General features: G+C 38.6%; 3 protein-coding genes across 3 annotated transcripts; all 3 read left to right on the top strand.

Moving 5' to 3' along the window:
- Positions 1-3888: 3888 nt before the first annotated feature.
- Positions 3889-5255, top strand: LOC103361165 (T-cell surface glycoprotein CD8 beta chain-like). The gene is made up of 6 exons (XM_008287177.1): positions 3889-3943; positions 4032-4355; positions 4501-4542; positions 4666-4776; positions 4859-4893; positions 5000-5255. Exons 1-6 carry the CDS (start codon positions 3907-3909, stop codon positions 5105-5107), a joined length of 657 nt encoding a protein of 218 aa, XP_008285399.1. The 5' UTR covers positions 3889-3906; the 3' UTR covers positions 5108-5255.
- Positions 5256-9021: 3766 nt separating this feature from the next.
- On the top strand, positions 9022-10637 carry LOC103361163 (T-cell surface glycoprotein CD8 beta chain-like). Its single transcript, XM_008287174.1, has 5 exons — positions 9022-9086; positions 9179-9523; positions 9619-9729; positions 9857-9891; positions 9999-10637. The coding sequence occupies exons 1-5, from the start codon at positions 9041-9043 to the stop codon at positions 10119-10121; spliced, it is 660 nt and encodes a 219-aa protein (XP_008285396.1). The 5' UTR covers positions 9022-9040; the 3' UTR covers positions 10122-10637.
- A 2809-nt stretch (positions 10638-13446) lies between these two features.
- On the top strand, positions 13447-14633 carry LOC103361164 (uncharacterized). The gene is made up of 5 exons (XM_008287175.1): positions 13447-13529; positions 13604-13939; positions 14038-14079; positions 14169-14270; positions 14366-14633. Exons 1-5 carry the CDS (start codon positions 13484-13486, stop codon positions 14512-14514), a joined length of 675 nt encoding a protein of 224 aa, XP_008285397.1. The 5' UTR covers positions 13447-13483; the 3' UTR covers positions 14515-14633.
- The last annotated feature ends 291 nt before the right edge of the window (positions 14634-14924 follow it).

Here is a 14924-nt window from a genome sequence, read left to right as displayed (position 1 = left end):
ACTGTCTTGTCGCTTTCACCTCATTTTGGTTAACTTTCAACGTTGAATCTTGGTCATTTAATAAAAACCTTTAAAAAAAAAAAAAAAAAAAAAAGAAACCTCTTTCTCTCACACCACAGCCCAGTCATGCGTCAATGCTCAAACCATCTAGATGTAGAAACGGGAAACCACAAATGCCAACACTTCAAGCAAGACACAGCTTTTAACAGCTTCAGTGGAGTGTTCTTCACCCCTTCTATTTAGGCTTCGAACACAAAAGGCTTCAACAGGCTCTGAGTCCCCTTAATCAGCTTGACTAGGTGAATCTACAACCAGTGTGCCTGAACGTGTTGAAAAGCAGCAGGAGTTTGACCTTGTGGATCTTCTACCATCACAGCTTGTCTGACAGTACTGCAGTTCCTGGCCAAAGCTGTTACAACTTCACCCATTTTCACTACAGAAGAAGCTAAATCAATAACAGTGACATTATAGCACAAAAAGCAGATTTAAAAAACAAAGCTTGGCATTCAGAGGAAGGATGACAGCGTATGAGAAAGGAATGCGAGTTCACAAGTAGGCAAAAGCATGCAAAGACATGTAATGACTCTCACTGCCTGAAGGAGGAGATGAAAGCTCTGCACAGTGGGCTGAAGTTACTGAATGGCTCTGTCCATGGTGCTGATCATGGAAAGCATGCATAGTCTTTTTTCACAGCATTTTAAATTGTCACATTAGTTGATTGTCAGGTAAAACACGTGGAATTAAAAACATTCACTATGGCTCTGTTTCATTTAGCATCCCAGTAAGCCAGTGTGCACAAATCAAGGCTTTAAATTAAGTGTAGAACCATGAACAGCAATAACAAGAACAACTGCATTTCATTTAGCCATCTGAATCTGTGCTTTTCTTGATAATGCAAGAACAAATGCAGAAATAAAGTTCTGACAAACTGCAGTAATAGAGCTCATACAGCCATTTCAGAGAACATTCAGCATTTGATGAATGAAAACAACGCTGTGTTTGTACCACAGATTGAAGCTTCGAGTTTGGAACTAAAAAGACACTATGCACAATGATAAGGTAGCAACCTGGAAACTGCAAGGTAACACACCCTGCATCCTTGCAAGTTATCCTCTAAATAGCGCCATATTTTACCAAATTAAAAAGCCTTGAAACTAGCAATTGAGACAACAAACTCAAGGCACTTCCATGTTGTGTTCACTTCACAGACCCGGAGGCAGCATCGATCTTCTACATACAGCCTGTGGTTTATAGAGAGAGAGCCTCGGTAGGCCAGGAAAGCCACACAGCCAGCAGAAATAAGAGTGGGTGTCTTTGATTTTCATACCAGTATTTAAAGGTCACAACAGCTGCATTAGATCACTTCCCATTGAGTGTATGTAAGCAGTTTTAACATTAATTAGCACAAGCCAAACTTACTTTAAGATGCAGTGCCTAAGAAGTTTATTAGACCACCTGTGTTGATTCATTTCTGAGAATTCAGAAATATTCAACTGCTAAAACTCCATTTTCTGTTCAGGAAAACTATAATTTGACATCTTAATTAAGAAACAACAATGTGCTTTTCTTTTTTTTTGTAAACAGTAACTTTGAAAATGCATGGATATCAATAATAATTATATTTAACATTAAAAATATAATTTCAGTTAAAGAACTTCTGCATACTGGTGTATCAAACATTACAGAAACATAATAAATGAATGACCAATGCTGCTAATTTAGGGCAGCTGTAGCATAAACCTTACATTGGTTGGTAGTCTGATAAATTTGTTAAGCACTGTGTGCACAAAAAGAAATGTAGATATCTTGAATTGAGGAGAATTAAAGATATCTTTAACTATAATAATAACTTCTATCTAAAACTGTTATTACAACTCGCCGTAATTAACCTAAAAGCACACGTGTGGTGAATTGCAGCAGCTTACCGTAATATACCTATGATCCCGCACACACGAAGTTTCAGCTGAAGTCCACTCTCTTCTGTTTCCGGACTTCTTCGTCTCTGTCAACCCAGGAAAACGTCGAGCCTTTGGTTAGCTTCGTCTTCAACCAATTTCTTCCCAGTTCACTATTTTCTACACCCTTTACTTTCACGCTAGTTGCTTTAGCTGGTAGCAAAGTTAGCTAGCTTTGTTAGCTCATAGCATATGCCGCTGGTACCTTCAGCAACAATGAAAAGCAACGTCCTAACGGTTAACTTAAATGGCATTGCTAACTTTTAAAGATTTCATTAATGTTTAACTAGTTCTACAAACTTTTTTTCCCGGAGTCCTTCCCACGTCCAGCGGCGCAGCGCAGCAGCATGAGGCGACTAATCAGGATAATCAGCTTCACCTGGCCTCAGGTGATGGGATTTACTGCAATGTGGTGCAGTACCGCGTATGACCACACACCCGCGTTTAAAAGCATCGTGATCCATGGGGGCGCTGTTTCCCCACTTTGAAGAAACAATTGAAATTTAGGAAGAAACTGAAATTATTTACAGAATACAAATTATCCCCAAAATAATGATTACTTATAAATTCTGATTTTTTTTTTCGATTGAATAATTATTTAGTGTATGAAACAGACAGACAGATATTGGTGAGGGATGCATATTTTATTTTAAGATGATATATTGGTTCAATACAAATTAATATTTATGTGTATTAATTATTTGCAGATTTTCAGGCAATTAAAGGAAGATAAAATACTTTATAGACCATGACTTAATTTTTTTCTTTCAAGCTGTTTTTTTTTTTTTTCAGAAGTGTTTACCTCATCAGTGTGAAAAGAAAAAACATTGAAGCCTACATAGAGAAGCTTAGTAAACATAAAGCTGTTGCAGTGACACAACTGCACATACAATGATGATGATCTTCACCTTTTGTGTATAGCTTTCTGTGTTTAAGTGAAGTTTTTGGCCCTAAATATTCAGGTTATTTACTATAGATAATAGGGTCTTAATTTATATTCGTTAAATTAGGTTAAGTGAAGTTAAGTTAAATTAATTAAGTTAAGTTAAGTTAAGTAAATTAAGTTAAGTTAAGTTAAGTTAAGTTAAGTAAGGTTAAGTTAAGCTAGGTGATAGCACTGTAGGGACTTAGCCTTTGTGTATTAAAGTCAGGTAAAGTAGCATTTTACATCATTTTTGTTGGGTTTTTATTCCCTAAGATGAGAATTACTCATCAAAATCCCACCATAAATAACACTACAGGGTTTTGACTCTCTGATTTCAACTTGTTAGTTTAATTGACAATGTCAGTCATCATCTTTTTTTCTTTCTTTTTTTTAAATAGAAATCTCTTGGACTGAATTGGTGCTGTTTTAAATACACTGTATGAAAAATACCGACTTGAGCTTTACTTCTCTGCAGCTTCACTAAGCATTGACACTGATTTGCCTCATAGAGCAGATTGCAATGAATGATAGATTCACATAAATGTCATTGTTGAGGTTCATTTTGCTTAAATCCGTGGAAGAATACCTGTTTCTATTGTTTGCTTGAGGCTGGGTGTATGTCTTTGTCTGCACACATAACAAAAAAGTCTGTGTTTGATGCACCAACAGATTTAAGATTTACATATTTTTACTTTTTTAAAGGGAAAAAAATCACTTTTCTGTCCTGTCATGAAGACACTGACTGCAACTTCTGGAACGCTATTGTCATGTTGATAAAAACATAACTGCTATGAGATTAGTTCTGCGCATTTATGGTCTTTGAACTATAACAGAATTTAGAGGAATCCCTTCATTACCCTCCTTCCTTTTTAATGAAAGAACATTGCTTCTGTACCTCAGCTTTAGCATCAGTTTCTTTTCCTGGTTGTCTTTTTGTGTGCAGTTTAAAAAAACACACACACACACACATCTTCCGCTTTGTGTTGAACTCACACCTCTTCCTGGTGCTCACTTCAGTTCACAGCGATGATTCTGATAACAGCTTTAAGTCTGTGCAGCCTCTGTAAGCAGCAGCTTTTAATTACTTTTAATGTCATTACTGGTTTTATTATTGTGTTTCTAACAAGGCCATAACTAACATTTAATTACAGTTTGTGGGTCTCAGACTGTGGAGGTGAAGCCTGGCGAAGATGTCACACTGCGGTGCTCCAATATTTCCAGTTCTGAGTGTGTAACATTCTGGTTCCGACTGGACAACAGAGCCACGGTCGACTGCATCTCCGTCATGATCAAATCTAGCAGCAAGCCTACATATTATGATGGATTCAAAGGTGGAAAATTTGAAATGAGCTCAAACATCTCTACTATCTTTCTCAAAATCAAACAAGTGGATTCATCCGATTCTGGACAGTATTTCTGTGGATTTTATGAAAGTCCGCGCCTACTTTTCAGTGTGACACATTTAAATGTTGCAGGTAAGCTCCTTTTAAAGGTTTTGTTTCATACGTTAGCATATTTTCAGAACTGCGTGAAAACGACACATGCAACCAAGTGGATATCAAAATGTGATTGTGATTCAAACAAAATCAACACTCAGTGATATTTTTATTGCATTTAAAGGCAATGATCCATTCGGCGGTGATACGAGGAGCAACTCAGAAAGTAAGAAGTTCTGTAGAATTTATTTTACTGAACAAAACATTGAATGCTTAAAATGCTTCCATTTTGTCGAGTTAAATGGAAGCTACTAACAGCGAAATCTAATTCAGTCGTTCTTTCTTGCAGACGAGTTTGGTGGAAGACGGAAGCTGATAAGTGTGATTCCGGGAGCTCTGACTGTTCTTCTCGTCATTGTCATCATCGGCCTGGCTGTTAAAATCATGAAGCTTCAAACGGGTACTTTAAAGAACTTCTGAATAGTTTGATTTTGGCAGTATTCTCGCAAATCACTGATCTGATGTTCTGTCTCCATGATTAGCGGTCGCTGAAGGACACAAACTACAACAGATGGAGGTAAATCCACCTTTAATGTTGATTATTATAAGCTTGACTGTTTACAAAATGCTAAAATCTTGCCAAATAATGAGCCATTTGCTACTGTGGCTGTTCTTGTTTGCAGAACCTGGACTCTGACGCCACTCTGAGTTTGCACTCGGCAGCAATGAGGCGCAGGACGCCTGCATCAGAGAGAGAAGTGGAGACTCATGTGATTTATGCTGCAAAATAAGAAGAACTCCAGCTCTGGGTTATAATGGGGATTTATCATATTCATGTGGAATTGTAAGTTTTGTGTGTAATTGATTAGTGGGAGTATATCACATATGTTGTGTAAAAAAAAAGAGCTTTTGGAACATTAAATTCTCTTTTTTTTCCAACAACTGGAATTTATTTATTTATTTATTTATTTATTGAACATTGTCACAGGCCAACAGATAGTGTTTAATTGCAAAAAAGGAAAACAGGGAGAAGTAATAATTAGCATAAGATATGAGGAATCAAAGCATCAGCATGGACGATTGACATTATTTTCGTCTGTGAGAAATGAAACAAGCAGCAAGAGTTCCTGGGAGTTAGAGAGAGAGGTTATGGTTAGAGCTGTAACACAATGTGTTCTGGAGAATTTATCCGTGCGTTCCAACTCAAAATACTTTTTCTTTTTCTTTCATAAAGCACTGCAGCTGTATTTAGAGAGGATGCACTGTTGCATGCAGCATCGTATAAGTAGGACGCATCACTTCATCATCATACTGCACGTTAAGCTTTCACTGTGTTGCTCACAGGTACATGTGACAATGTGACACATCTTCCACTGGATTGAGAGTTAGAGAATAGCCAGCAAATCATGCATTCTGGCCTCCTGATTTTGAATTGGGATGAACTGAGTCTTTTTCTGGCGTATTACATGGTATGGTGCAGTGTCAAGAAAAACCCTGTAAATTAAATACAAAATCTGTGGAAAAAGTTTTTAAAAATTAAAAAAAAAAAAAGCAAAACAACAAACAAACAGTATAATACTGTACAGCTCTGAAATGTAAAGACGGCGAAAATATCTGCAAAATAATGATGTTAGCTGATTTTTAATACAGTAAATTTTAGAGTTATTGCACAGTCACACATTTTAAAAGAAAATAATTACTTTATTCTTATTAATAATTATTTACTTATTTCTAAACAGTGCTGATGTGAAGGTTACTTACATTTTTTTCAACATGCAAATTTATACATTTTTCTTGGATTTTACTAGATATTATCTGCGATTTAACAAAACAGCAAAAATCTGTAAAATAATTCTTTAAAAACTTGTTTACTATTTTTTTTAATCCTTGAATAACAGATTTTTTTCTTTCAAATTTCGGCAATTTTCTGTAAAATTATATTTTTTTCAGCTGGTTTTAATATAGTGACAACGGTGTATTTTATGGTCAAGTGTTGCATAAAAATAAAATTTAAATAAAAATTTAAAAAAAAATAGAAATTACCGCATCGAAAAGAAAAGAATTTTGAAGTGGACATTATTTACACTTTCATTTTTTTTACAATGTATTATGGGTATTGGAGTCCGTTACAGTGAGAGTCAGATGAAGGTTTGCAGTTGTGTGAGTTAGTGAAGCTCACACCGCAAGAAAACAGTGGTGTGTTGGCCTGTTAGGTCACATTTGTCTGTGAATAAAGCTGAAAAAGCAGTAGTAAACCTGACACCGTAGCGTTTTCATTACAGTACGATAAATACTATGTGCACTATTAACAAGCGGCAAACCTCTCTGTGTGAGTCATCTATCTGCATCCTGACAAAGGTGTCGACCGGAGGTGTCAAAACCACAGAGAGCTGAAGAGCAGCAAAGTTCTTTTGTTTCCAATGGACCCCGGCCATTAATCATGACGCTTTAAATAAAATGATGTTTTTGTCATTGTTGGAATGTAATGACTGGGCATCATGTTGGCTGTAAAGTTTAAAAACCTGCCACCACCGTCCTCCTCACACTTTAAATTCACACCTCTACTTCGTCTTCTCATCGCTGTGTGCTTCACTTGTAAGCTGCTGTTGCAAGCAGTGTCACATTTGAGTGTTGCAGGACGTTGAAAAGGAGTCATTTTGATTCATCTGTATATAGTTATGGGGTGTAATCTCTAACAACGCATCATATTTTATAAGCTGTTCTGTGTGTGTGTTGAGCTGCTGCTTTCGATATGTTAGAAACAAATCACCTCAAATAATAACCGGATCAGAAACACTTTGTGTCTCACTTCTAATGTTTAGAAAGAACATTTTAGGGAGATGCATTATTTAAAATCATGTACCTAAGAGGCTAATTGAGATGAAATGTTTTAACGGCAAACATTGTAGGATGTTTTGAAGATGGGTCAGAGGTTACGTGAAAACAAAAAAAGAACATTCTCAAGGCAACATTCAAAGAATCTTTAAAAGATGGAGGCCTCAGGTGACGGAACATTAATATGATGTGCTCACAAACTTTTTTTTTTTCTAAAGCAACATTCTGAGGACGTTGTTGAGGTAAAATGTCATATTTGTTACAGGATAATGAAGGACAGATGTTCTCAAGGCAACATTTCAGGAATGTTTGAGCATAACGGTCTAACAATGCCATCACCAAACGTGTCAAATAGTTTTTTTAGAGAACATTATTCTACCTTCAAGAGGAGCATTCTGGGAACTGAAAAGGAAAAAAAACATCCCAAGAACTTTGCAGAACCTTCACAGAACGTTGTTAGAATGAAGCAGTTCTCACAGCACTACATTTATCACGTGCAGCCGTTACACCGTCACGTCTGCACCAGCGATGCGTCTCAGCAGTAAGACCTCTTGTCGAACGAGAAGGCGGATTTCTAGCGGCACGGCTTCCTGTTGTCTCTAAATCTGTATCGTCAACAAGTGTGAAAAGATGTAGCGCTGCACTTTCACAGCCTCATGTGAAACTTTCCGCTGCGCACCGGGCTCAATATATGTGAGACGTGGCACATCACACCCAAGCAGAGGCTGCAGCTCACATCCAGACGCACATGCTCAGTCTGCTCGGTGAAGCTGCATGTCGGCGTGAAAATCTGTTCACACGTGGCCTCAGACTGTCCGTCCATTTGAGGCCTACAGTCACCACTGGCCCAAACGTAACATTCCTTTCAGGTGCAGGTTCACTCAGTTTTTCAAACTGCTGCTCAGGTTTTCAAAGCAGATGGGAATTCTGTGGATTCAGGATGTTTTTTTTTCTTAATGTGATCCCAAACTGATTCCATGATCTGGATTCTGCAGGATACATATCATCTGTCACATGACTCCTTGTGCTTCCTGTTGCTGAACATCTTCTGTATGTCTCACATCCTCACAGTGCATAAACTAGTCAAGGTCCTCAGAGTCTGTTATTGGTCTAAACTGCAGAGCTAGAACCGTTTCAAAGAGGCAGCTTTTTGCATTTATGCTGCAACCTGCCAGAACATTTCACCTGGAAGTTCTGAAATCTATTTATGTAGATTAAAAACTGATACCAAAATACAGGTAAAGGTCATTACTTACTATATTTTTTTCATTTATTTTGGTTTTATAATGTGAAATTCTACTCTATTTCAGACTTTTTTTTACCGTTTTACATTGAGTTTTCCATCTAGTTTGAACTATTTTATTGTCTTTTTATGTTTTTTTCAACTAAATTTGGATTATTTTGACATTTTCTGTCATTTTACTTCCACGTTTTTGTCTTTCTGTGTGTTCATTTTGCACGCATAGCTTTGCATCTGTCCTTTTGTTGGCTTATCAGTGGAAGGTGCTACACGAATAGAGTTTGACTGATTTATTACTAAGCATCTAAACCCTACGCACACAATTTTAAGACACATTTAGGAGCATTATTTTAGATTTATCATTCTACGTGGGAACACTCTTGACCTGAGCCCTTGTGTTTGGGGTTTAGCTTCACACAGGTGCTGTAAGAATAGCTTGAAAAAAAAAAAGCAAGACAAGAGCAGGCAACGCGTGGCGGTTAGGATGTGGAAGTCACAACTTTTCAACGTACTGTAAACCTCATAAGTCGCTGCATAAGGTGATTTTTTTTTTTTTTCCATTTTGTTTTGCATGCTAAAAAAAAACCCCAAAACACCTTCTTACATTCCGTTCCTTCATTCGTAGAGCAGCGAGACAACCACCTGCACAATGAGGAACTCTGCCTTGGCGACGGTTTTGCTTCTCCACAGCCTCGGTAAGTTCTGATTTATTCCTTCAGTTCATATAAAACCCTCCGTTTAGGGTTACGTTGCTTTGTCAGCTGAAGGATAATCGTGTTTGTTTCAGGTTGGATCTCCGTCTTGGCGGCTGAGTTCCGGTACGTGGAGGCTCAACCCGGCGAGAACGTCACCCTGCTGTGCTCCAACTTTTCCAACGTTCCGACACACATAATCTGGCACAGAGCGGTCAAAAGATCCAAGTTCAGCTGCGTCTCCTCGATGTTCAAGGCGTCTGAGCCCGATAGACTCTGTGAGGGAGTCCAGCGTGGAAAGTTTGAGATGACTTCCAACATGTCGACAGTGTTTCTCAGCATCAAACACGTGGATTTATCCGACTCTGGGCTGTATTTCTGTGGATATATGTTGAGTAAAAATCCAGTTGTTGTCGATGCAACAAATTTAGAGGTCCAAGGTAAGAGTTTTTGCTTCTTTTGTTGTATTTTGTTATTATTTTCCTATCCAAAGCAACCAGACGTATCACATTTAATTCAACAATCTTTCCTTTAGATGTGCTTGAAGGATTAACAAAGCTGATGAGTGTGATTCTGGGAGCTCTGACTGTTTTCCTCGCCACAGTCACCGTTTGCCTGGCTGTTAAAATCAAAAAACTTCTGAAAGGTATATTTATCTTTAATATTTTTTCACATCCTCTTTCAATTTCCAGTTTCATTTTAGCAGAAACCATATATAACAGTATTAATAAAGGATGATAGTCAGTTGATCACACAATTTATTTCTATCGCAGCTCACGCCGAAGAGCAGGAACCACGACAGATGGAGGTGAAGTGTATTTAAGGATTTTAAATTTGTTGTATTTCAGTCGTAACCCGTGTGTTTTGTTTTCTCAGCTATCTGAAACAAACGAGTGAAAATGCTTTTGTTCACAGAGGAAGGAGTCAGACGACCTGAACTACGCATCCGTGACGTTTATTCCAAAACCGGAAAGACGCCACAAGCCTGCAAAAGAGAGAGAAGCGGATTGTGATGTTATTTATTCAGCCACCAGGTAGACTCGGCACCTGGAGCTGCACCATCAGACTGGAAGTGATCAGCTCGTCGAGTCATACCGCAAAAAGTCCGACTTTGCTAAAGAAATTCATGCAAAACGTGCAAAACTCTTCTTTCGATTGCTTCTTTTTGTTACTGTTCATTGTTTTGCATCATAATCTGAGTGAAGAACATTAAAATCGGTGTTTGATGGAGCAGGATCCACTAAAAACACCGGTCTGGATACAGTTGAGCTCAGATTGTTAAAGGTTTCAAGCGAATGAAACACTCTTACGAAGCAGCACAGGGCCGTTTGAAAACATGAAATAAAAAGATCTATGAGAGCAAAACGTGATAAGAAACAGCGAAGAAGCGGTTTATTGTCGAGCAGATGAAAAGATCTGCGCTGTGTCTCTAGCGTGGTGTAGTCTGATTATAGTGGTGACATGTTAACCTCAGAAACTTGTGAAGATTCTGCACAGCTTCTCACTACATTTTGCACACTAAAGGCCATGATTATATGCCCATTTCTTCCTTTACATTTCTGCTGTAGAGCCCCATATGCATTGCAAACTGTTATTAAATTAAAATAAAAGCACTGATTAGGTTCTGATCATCTGTTCGTCTCTCTGCTGGTTGTTTGTGCACCAGCTTTGCCGCCTCTCCAACTTACACCTTCTGGTTCACACTGGTCAACAGCCCTACTGCATTTACTCAAGCTTTCTGAGCCTGCTTCAGCCTGTAGTGGATTTAAAACATCTCAACTGCTTTTCTCAAAACCAAACAAGCAGATTTATCCGACTTTCTGCGGACATTATGTAAGCAGAGACCCAGTAATTGTGGCTTATTGCAATTTCTTGTAAATCTGCTATCAGTGAAATAAAGATTTTGTTGAATTGCTATAAAAAAAAAAAGACTTTTCTTAAAGAATATATTGAAAGGTGTGATCCTGGCTGGCTGTTTTCCTCCCCGCTGTTGAATCGAAAGCACATGAGCTGTCTCGAAGTGGAGCCAAATGCAAGTTATGCTGCCACATGTTAGATTTAGGAAGCAGCTTGAAGCTACTCTGAGCTACTTTGTTCACTTTAGATGTCAATCAAAGAACAAACAAAGATAGATGACGGTCTGCAGCAGTGCAGGCGTGGATGACACATCACATGTTGACAGGAAGAGATAAGTGTGTCTGCTGTTAGATCAAAGCTCCGTACCGATAAAGAAAAATGCAGATGACACAGTAAATGTTTGGTCTTGTGGTGAGCGTCATTTTTAAACTTGAACGCCTACGGTTGAATTTGCTTCTCATTCAGATGAAATACATCAACAATAGACGCAGCAGCTACCCGGCTTAGGCCCTCAGCGTGTGAGTCAGGTGAAATCTTAACCACAGGAAGACTGATATTCAGCTGCGTGCTGTTTTGTCTCATGTGTAACTTTCACAATGTATGCTTCAGCAGCCACAGAAGACGCTAATAAGTGCTTGTTGTGTTTTTTTTAAGTTAGTGTCAGTCAGATTGTTTTTTGTCTGTTAACAGTGTAGAGCTTTACAGGAGGAGTTTGAACCTGAAACTTCATACCTGACCTTGGTATGGTCTCTTCTCGGAGTGATTAGATTTTGGGGTCAATACATGCATTAGTGATGCTACAGAGGTCAAAGGTCGCATTTCCCAAAAACAGCTTTGAATGACTAATAATGCAAAAAAAAGACATAAGTTTAGTGTACCAACTTAGGAAGACATCTGAGGCCTAAAAACTGGTGATGTAACGTATGAGCTTGAGGCAAAGGTCAAGGTCACACTGAAATCATCACAAATTTTTAATTGGAAAAGGTGTAAGTTAGACACATAGTTTCTTATTACAGTCAGATAGGAACCCATATTGGTGATGTGACATTTGACCTTGGATGAAAGGTCAAGGTCATACATCCTAAGTGCTTAGCCGTAAATTACAGCAAAACACTTCCCCTCCATGCAAAATATATGTGTTACATGACTACGGGATTATGTGTCATTTTAAGGCAAAATCAAGGCAAGTTCATCCTCCAGCAGTGGCGGCTGGTTAATACGGGGCACCACCCCACTACTAATGACCAGATTAAAAGTAGTTCTCAAACACAATATTAAATTTGAATTAATTATAACAAAATAATAATAAAATTAATAATAATGTTCATATTCTTTTGCCATGTTAACAATATTTGTATTATTAACAGATTTAAAGTGAGTCTTTACTGCGTGTTTACTAATTTTACACTTCCTGGATGTGGGGCGCCGGCCACATGAGTGTGTTTGTAGCTCGAAAACTTTTCATGATCATGTGACCTTGGCTCAGGCTCTGATTGGCAACAGCAGATTTTCTCATGGGGTGCAACTTGGTGCATACTTGACCCGTCCACTTTTGCTGTAAGCCAATTAATTTTGTCTTGACGTTCTTACAGCTGCGCTTTCTGGCGCCGTCACACGGTCTTTCCCCTCCTCTTCTACTAGATGACAGCTACTGTAGTCACGGTGTAATGCACTGGCCATGCTGTCAATGGAGAAGAGGCTGCTTATAGAAAAGACAGCGTGTAGAATTCATGTAACTGGGTTTAACCTCGGACAAATCTAATGTGAGCACGCCCTAGTTTATTATTTTTAAAGTCAACCTGTCTGAGCACACCACAGCCACCAAACACATTCTACCACAGCCTGCTATGTGGGGTGTTTGTGGTGTCTATTGATAAGAAAATGTTCAGCAAGTCATGTGTTTTGCCTTTGACCAGGTGGGAGGTGCAACAAAATGAGAAAGTGGGTCGTAGTGGTTAGTCTGGAGCCCTGAATAGTGTTTTTTTCATTATTATTTCTGTTGTGTGTTTAGAGTTTGTACAGATCCTGCAAATACTGATGAAAGTTTGATGAATGGTTTTGAAATTTAGTTCTGGTAACAATGTTAAATCAGATGATTAGAATAGCCTCCAAAGGTAGAACATTTGTATTCCTGTAAATAGTTGTGCCTGATGTTACTCATATTCACCCCCCATCAAAACTGTTCACCAGTCCCCATTGTCCTCATGTAGGCGCACAGTAAAACACAGAATCAGGTCAACATGCATACATTGGGCAACTATGTTTCTCTACTGAGGGCTCTCTAGTTATAAAATAATTGATTATTAGTGAAACATTACATGTTTAAATGCCAAACGCTGAAGAATTCCTCATTGCAGAGTGCATGCTGCGCTGTAAGCTTCATGAATCACTCTTAGAAGCTGTGACTTTGCTGTAACATTTCTGCGGAAGTCATCTATGTGGCCAGCTATAAGGAAGAGAGATACGCGGTAAGTCAGCCCGCCTCTTTCCAATACACCCTCCTGTACAAGAGAGTTAGCTGCAGTGAGACAATCAGGTGCACGATGAAGAGCTTCACCTCAATAACAGCTTTACTTCTCTGCAGCCTCAGTAAGTACTAACACTGACATGTTATTACAAGCTTTGTGTTGGTTTATCACCTGATAACTCACTCTCTTTCTCAGGCTGGATCTTCGTCCCGGGTTCTGGGTCTCGGACAGTGAAGGTCCAATCTGGCGATGGAGTCACGCTGCTGTCCCTGAACATCTCCAGAATCCCAACTCACACGTTCTGGTCCAGGATAGTTAACACAACCGAGATCAGCTGCATCTCTTTGATGTACGAGCCTGATGGTGATGTTCTACTCTGTGAGGGATTTCAGGGCGGAACGTTTGAAATGAGCTCCAACATCTCTTTTGTCTTTCTTAAAATCAAAGATGTATCGGACTCTGGGCTGTATCTGTGTGGATTTTACTTACATCAACACACAGGAATGGATGTGATACGTTTGAATGTTAAAGGTAAGATTTTTTGTTCTGGTCCATCCTTTTTTTTTAAAGAGACTTAAAGTTCAGCTTCATAACTGATAAACAAAAATAACTTTCGTATGTCATTAAAGGCAGCGATGGATCTGATGGTGACACAGACAGAGAGTGTAAAGGTAGGAATCTCCAAAGCACTTTATTCTTGAGCAGATGCTGTAAAAGCTTTTAGATTGAGTCAGTTTAATCCATTTAAATCTTCTTGTAGAAGGACTAACAAAGCTGACTAGTGTGATCCTGGCTGCTTCAACTGCTGTTCTTGTGATGGTCATCATTGGTCTGCTTGTTCAAATCTGGAAACTTCAAACAGGTACATTTTATAAGCTACAGAATCTAGAGGAGGATTCATGTTCATGGACAGACTTGATACCGAATTACTGAACTAATTGAGAAATTATCTCATAGCCCTTAATGAAGATCATCAAAAACAGAACCTGGGCTCCAATGAGATGAACTACGCAGCGCTCAGTTTCCATCCACCAACGAGGAGAAACCACAGGCCTGCATCAGAGAGAGAGATGGAACCAAACGTGGTGTATGCTGCCACCAGATAGACTCAGGAAACAAGTGGAACTGCAACTTTATCTGTTAATGTGCAATTTATGGAAGAAGTTGCCTCAACTTTGTTAAAAAAAAAAATAAAAATCTAAATAAAGATGTTTTATCACTTCTATGTGCCTGGAAGTCTTGCTTGGTGTTAAATTTTTATTTCATTTCTTCTAAAATCAAGATTGTTTTGTGCGCCTAAGAACAAAAAGAGTTTGATTGGAACCAGTAATGTTAGAAAAGTGAGCGTCATCTGCAGGAAACACAGTGTGGCAGCTCAGTACTCGCCATGATGGGCAAACATAGGCACCACTGACCCACTTATTTTCCACTGTGGTGACAAACAGCACCGTCGGTAACAGAGAAAAGGAAGTTTCAGCCACAGAAAGTCAGTTGTACGGAGAGTATTAAAAGTTAT

Source organism: Stegastes partitus, unplaced genomic scaffold (assembly GCF_000690725.1).
Source record: "Stegastes partitus isolate 25-593 unplaced genomic scaffold, Stegastes_partitus-1.0.2 Scaffold489, whole genome shotgun sequence".
NCBI classification, from domain to species: domain Eukaryota; kingdom Metazoa; phylum Chordata; class Actinopteri; family Pomacentridae; genus Stegastes; species Stegastes partitus.
Note: the sequence above shows the minus strand (reverse complement) of the source record. Positions and strands in the feature narration are given on the sequence as shown.

Excerpts from the sequence above, each read along its gene's own strand:
- LOC103361165 (XM_008287177.1), top strand. The coding sequence starts at position 3,907 with ATGATTCTGATAACAGCTTTAAGTCTGTGCAGCCTCT. Across the intron at positions 4,543-4,665 it reads TACGAGGAGCAACTCAGAAA|ACGAGTTTGGTGGAAGACGG; the intron begins GTAAGAAGTTCT and ends TCTTTCTTGCAG. Across the intron at positions 4,894-4,999 it reads ACAAACTACAACAGATGGAG|AACCTGGACTCTGACGCCAC; the intron begins GTAAATCCACCT and ends TCTTGTTTGCAG.
- LOC103361163 (XM_008287174.1), top strand. The coding sequence starts at position 9,041 with ATGAGGAACTCTGCCTTGGCGACGGTTTTGCTTCTCCACAGCCTCG. Across the intron at positions 9,087-9,178 it reads TTTGCTTCTCCACAGCCTCG|GTTGGATCTCCGTCTTGGCG; the intron begins GTAAGTTCTGAT and ends TGTTTGTTTCAG. Across the intron at positions 9,730-9,856 it reads AATCAAAAAACTTCTGAAAG|CTCACGCCGAAGAGCAGGAA; the intron begins GTATATTTATCT and ends TTTCTATCGCAG.
- LOC103361164 (XM_008287175.1), top strand. The coding sequence starts at position 13,484 with ATGAAGAGCTTCACCTCAATAACAGCTTTACTTCTCTGCAGCCTCA. Across the intron at positions 14,080-14,168 it reads CACAGACAGAGAGTGTAAAG|AAGGACTAACAAAGCTGACT; the intron begins GTAGGAATCTCC and ends ATCTTCTTGTAG. Across the intron at positions 14,271-14,365 it reads AATCTGGAAACTTCAAACAG|CCCTTAATGAAGATCATCAA; the intron begins GTACATTTTATA and ends ATTATCTCATAG.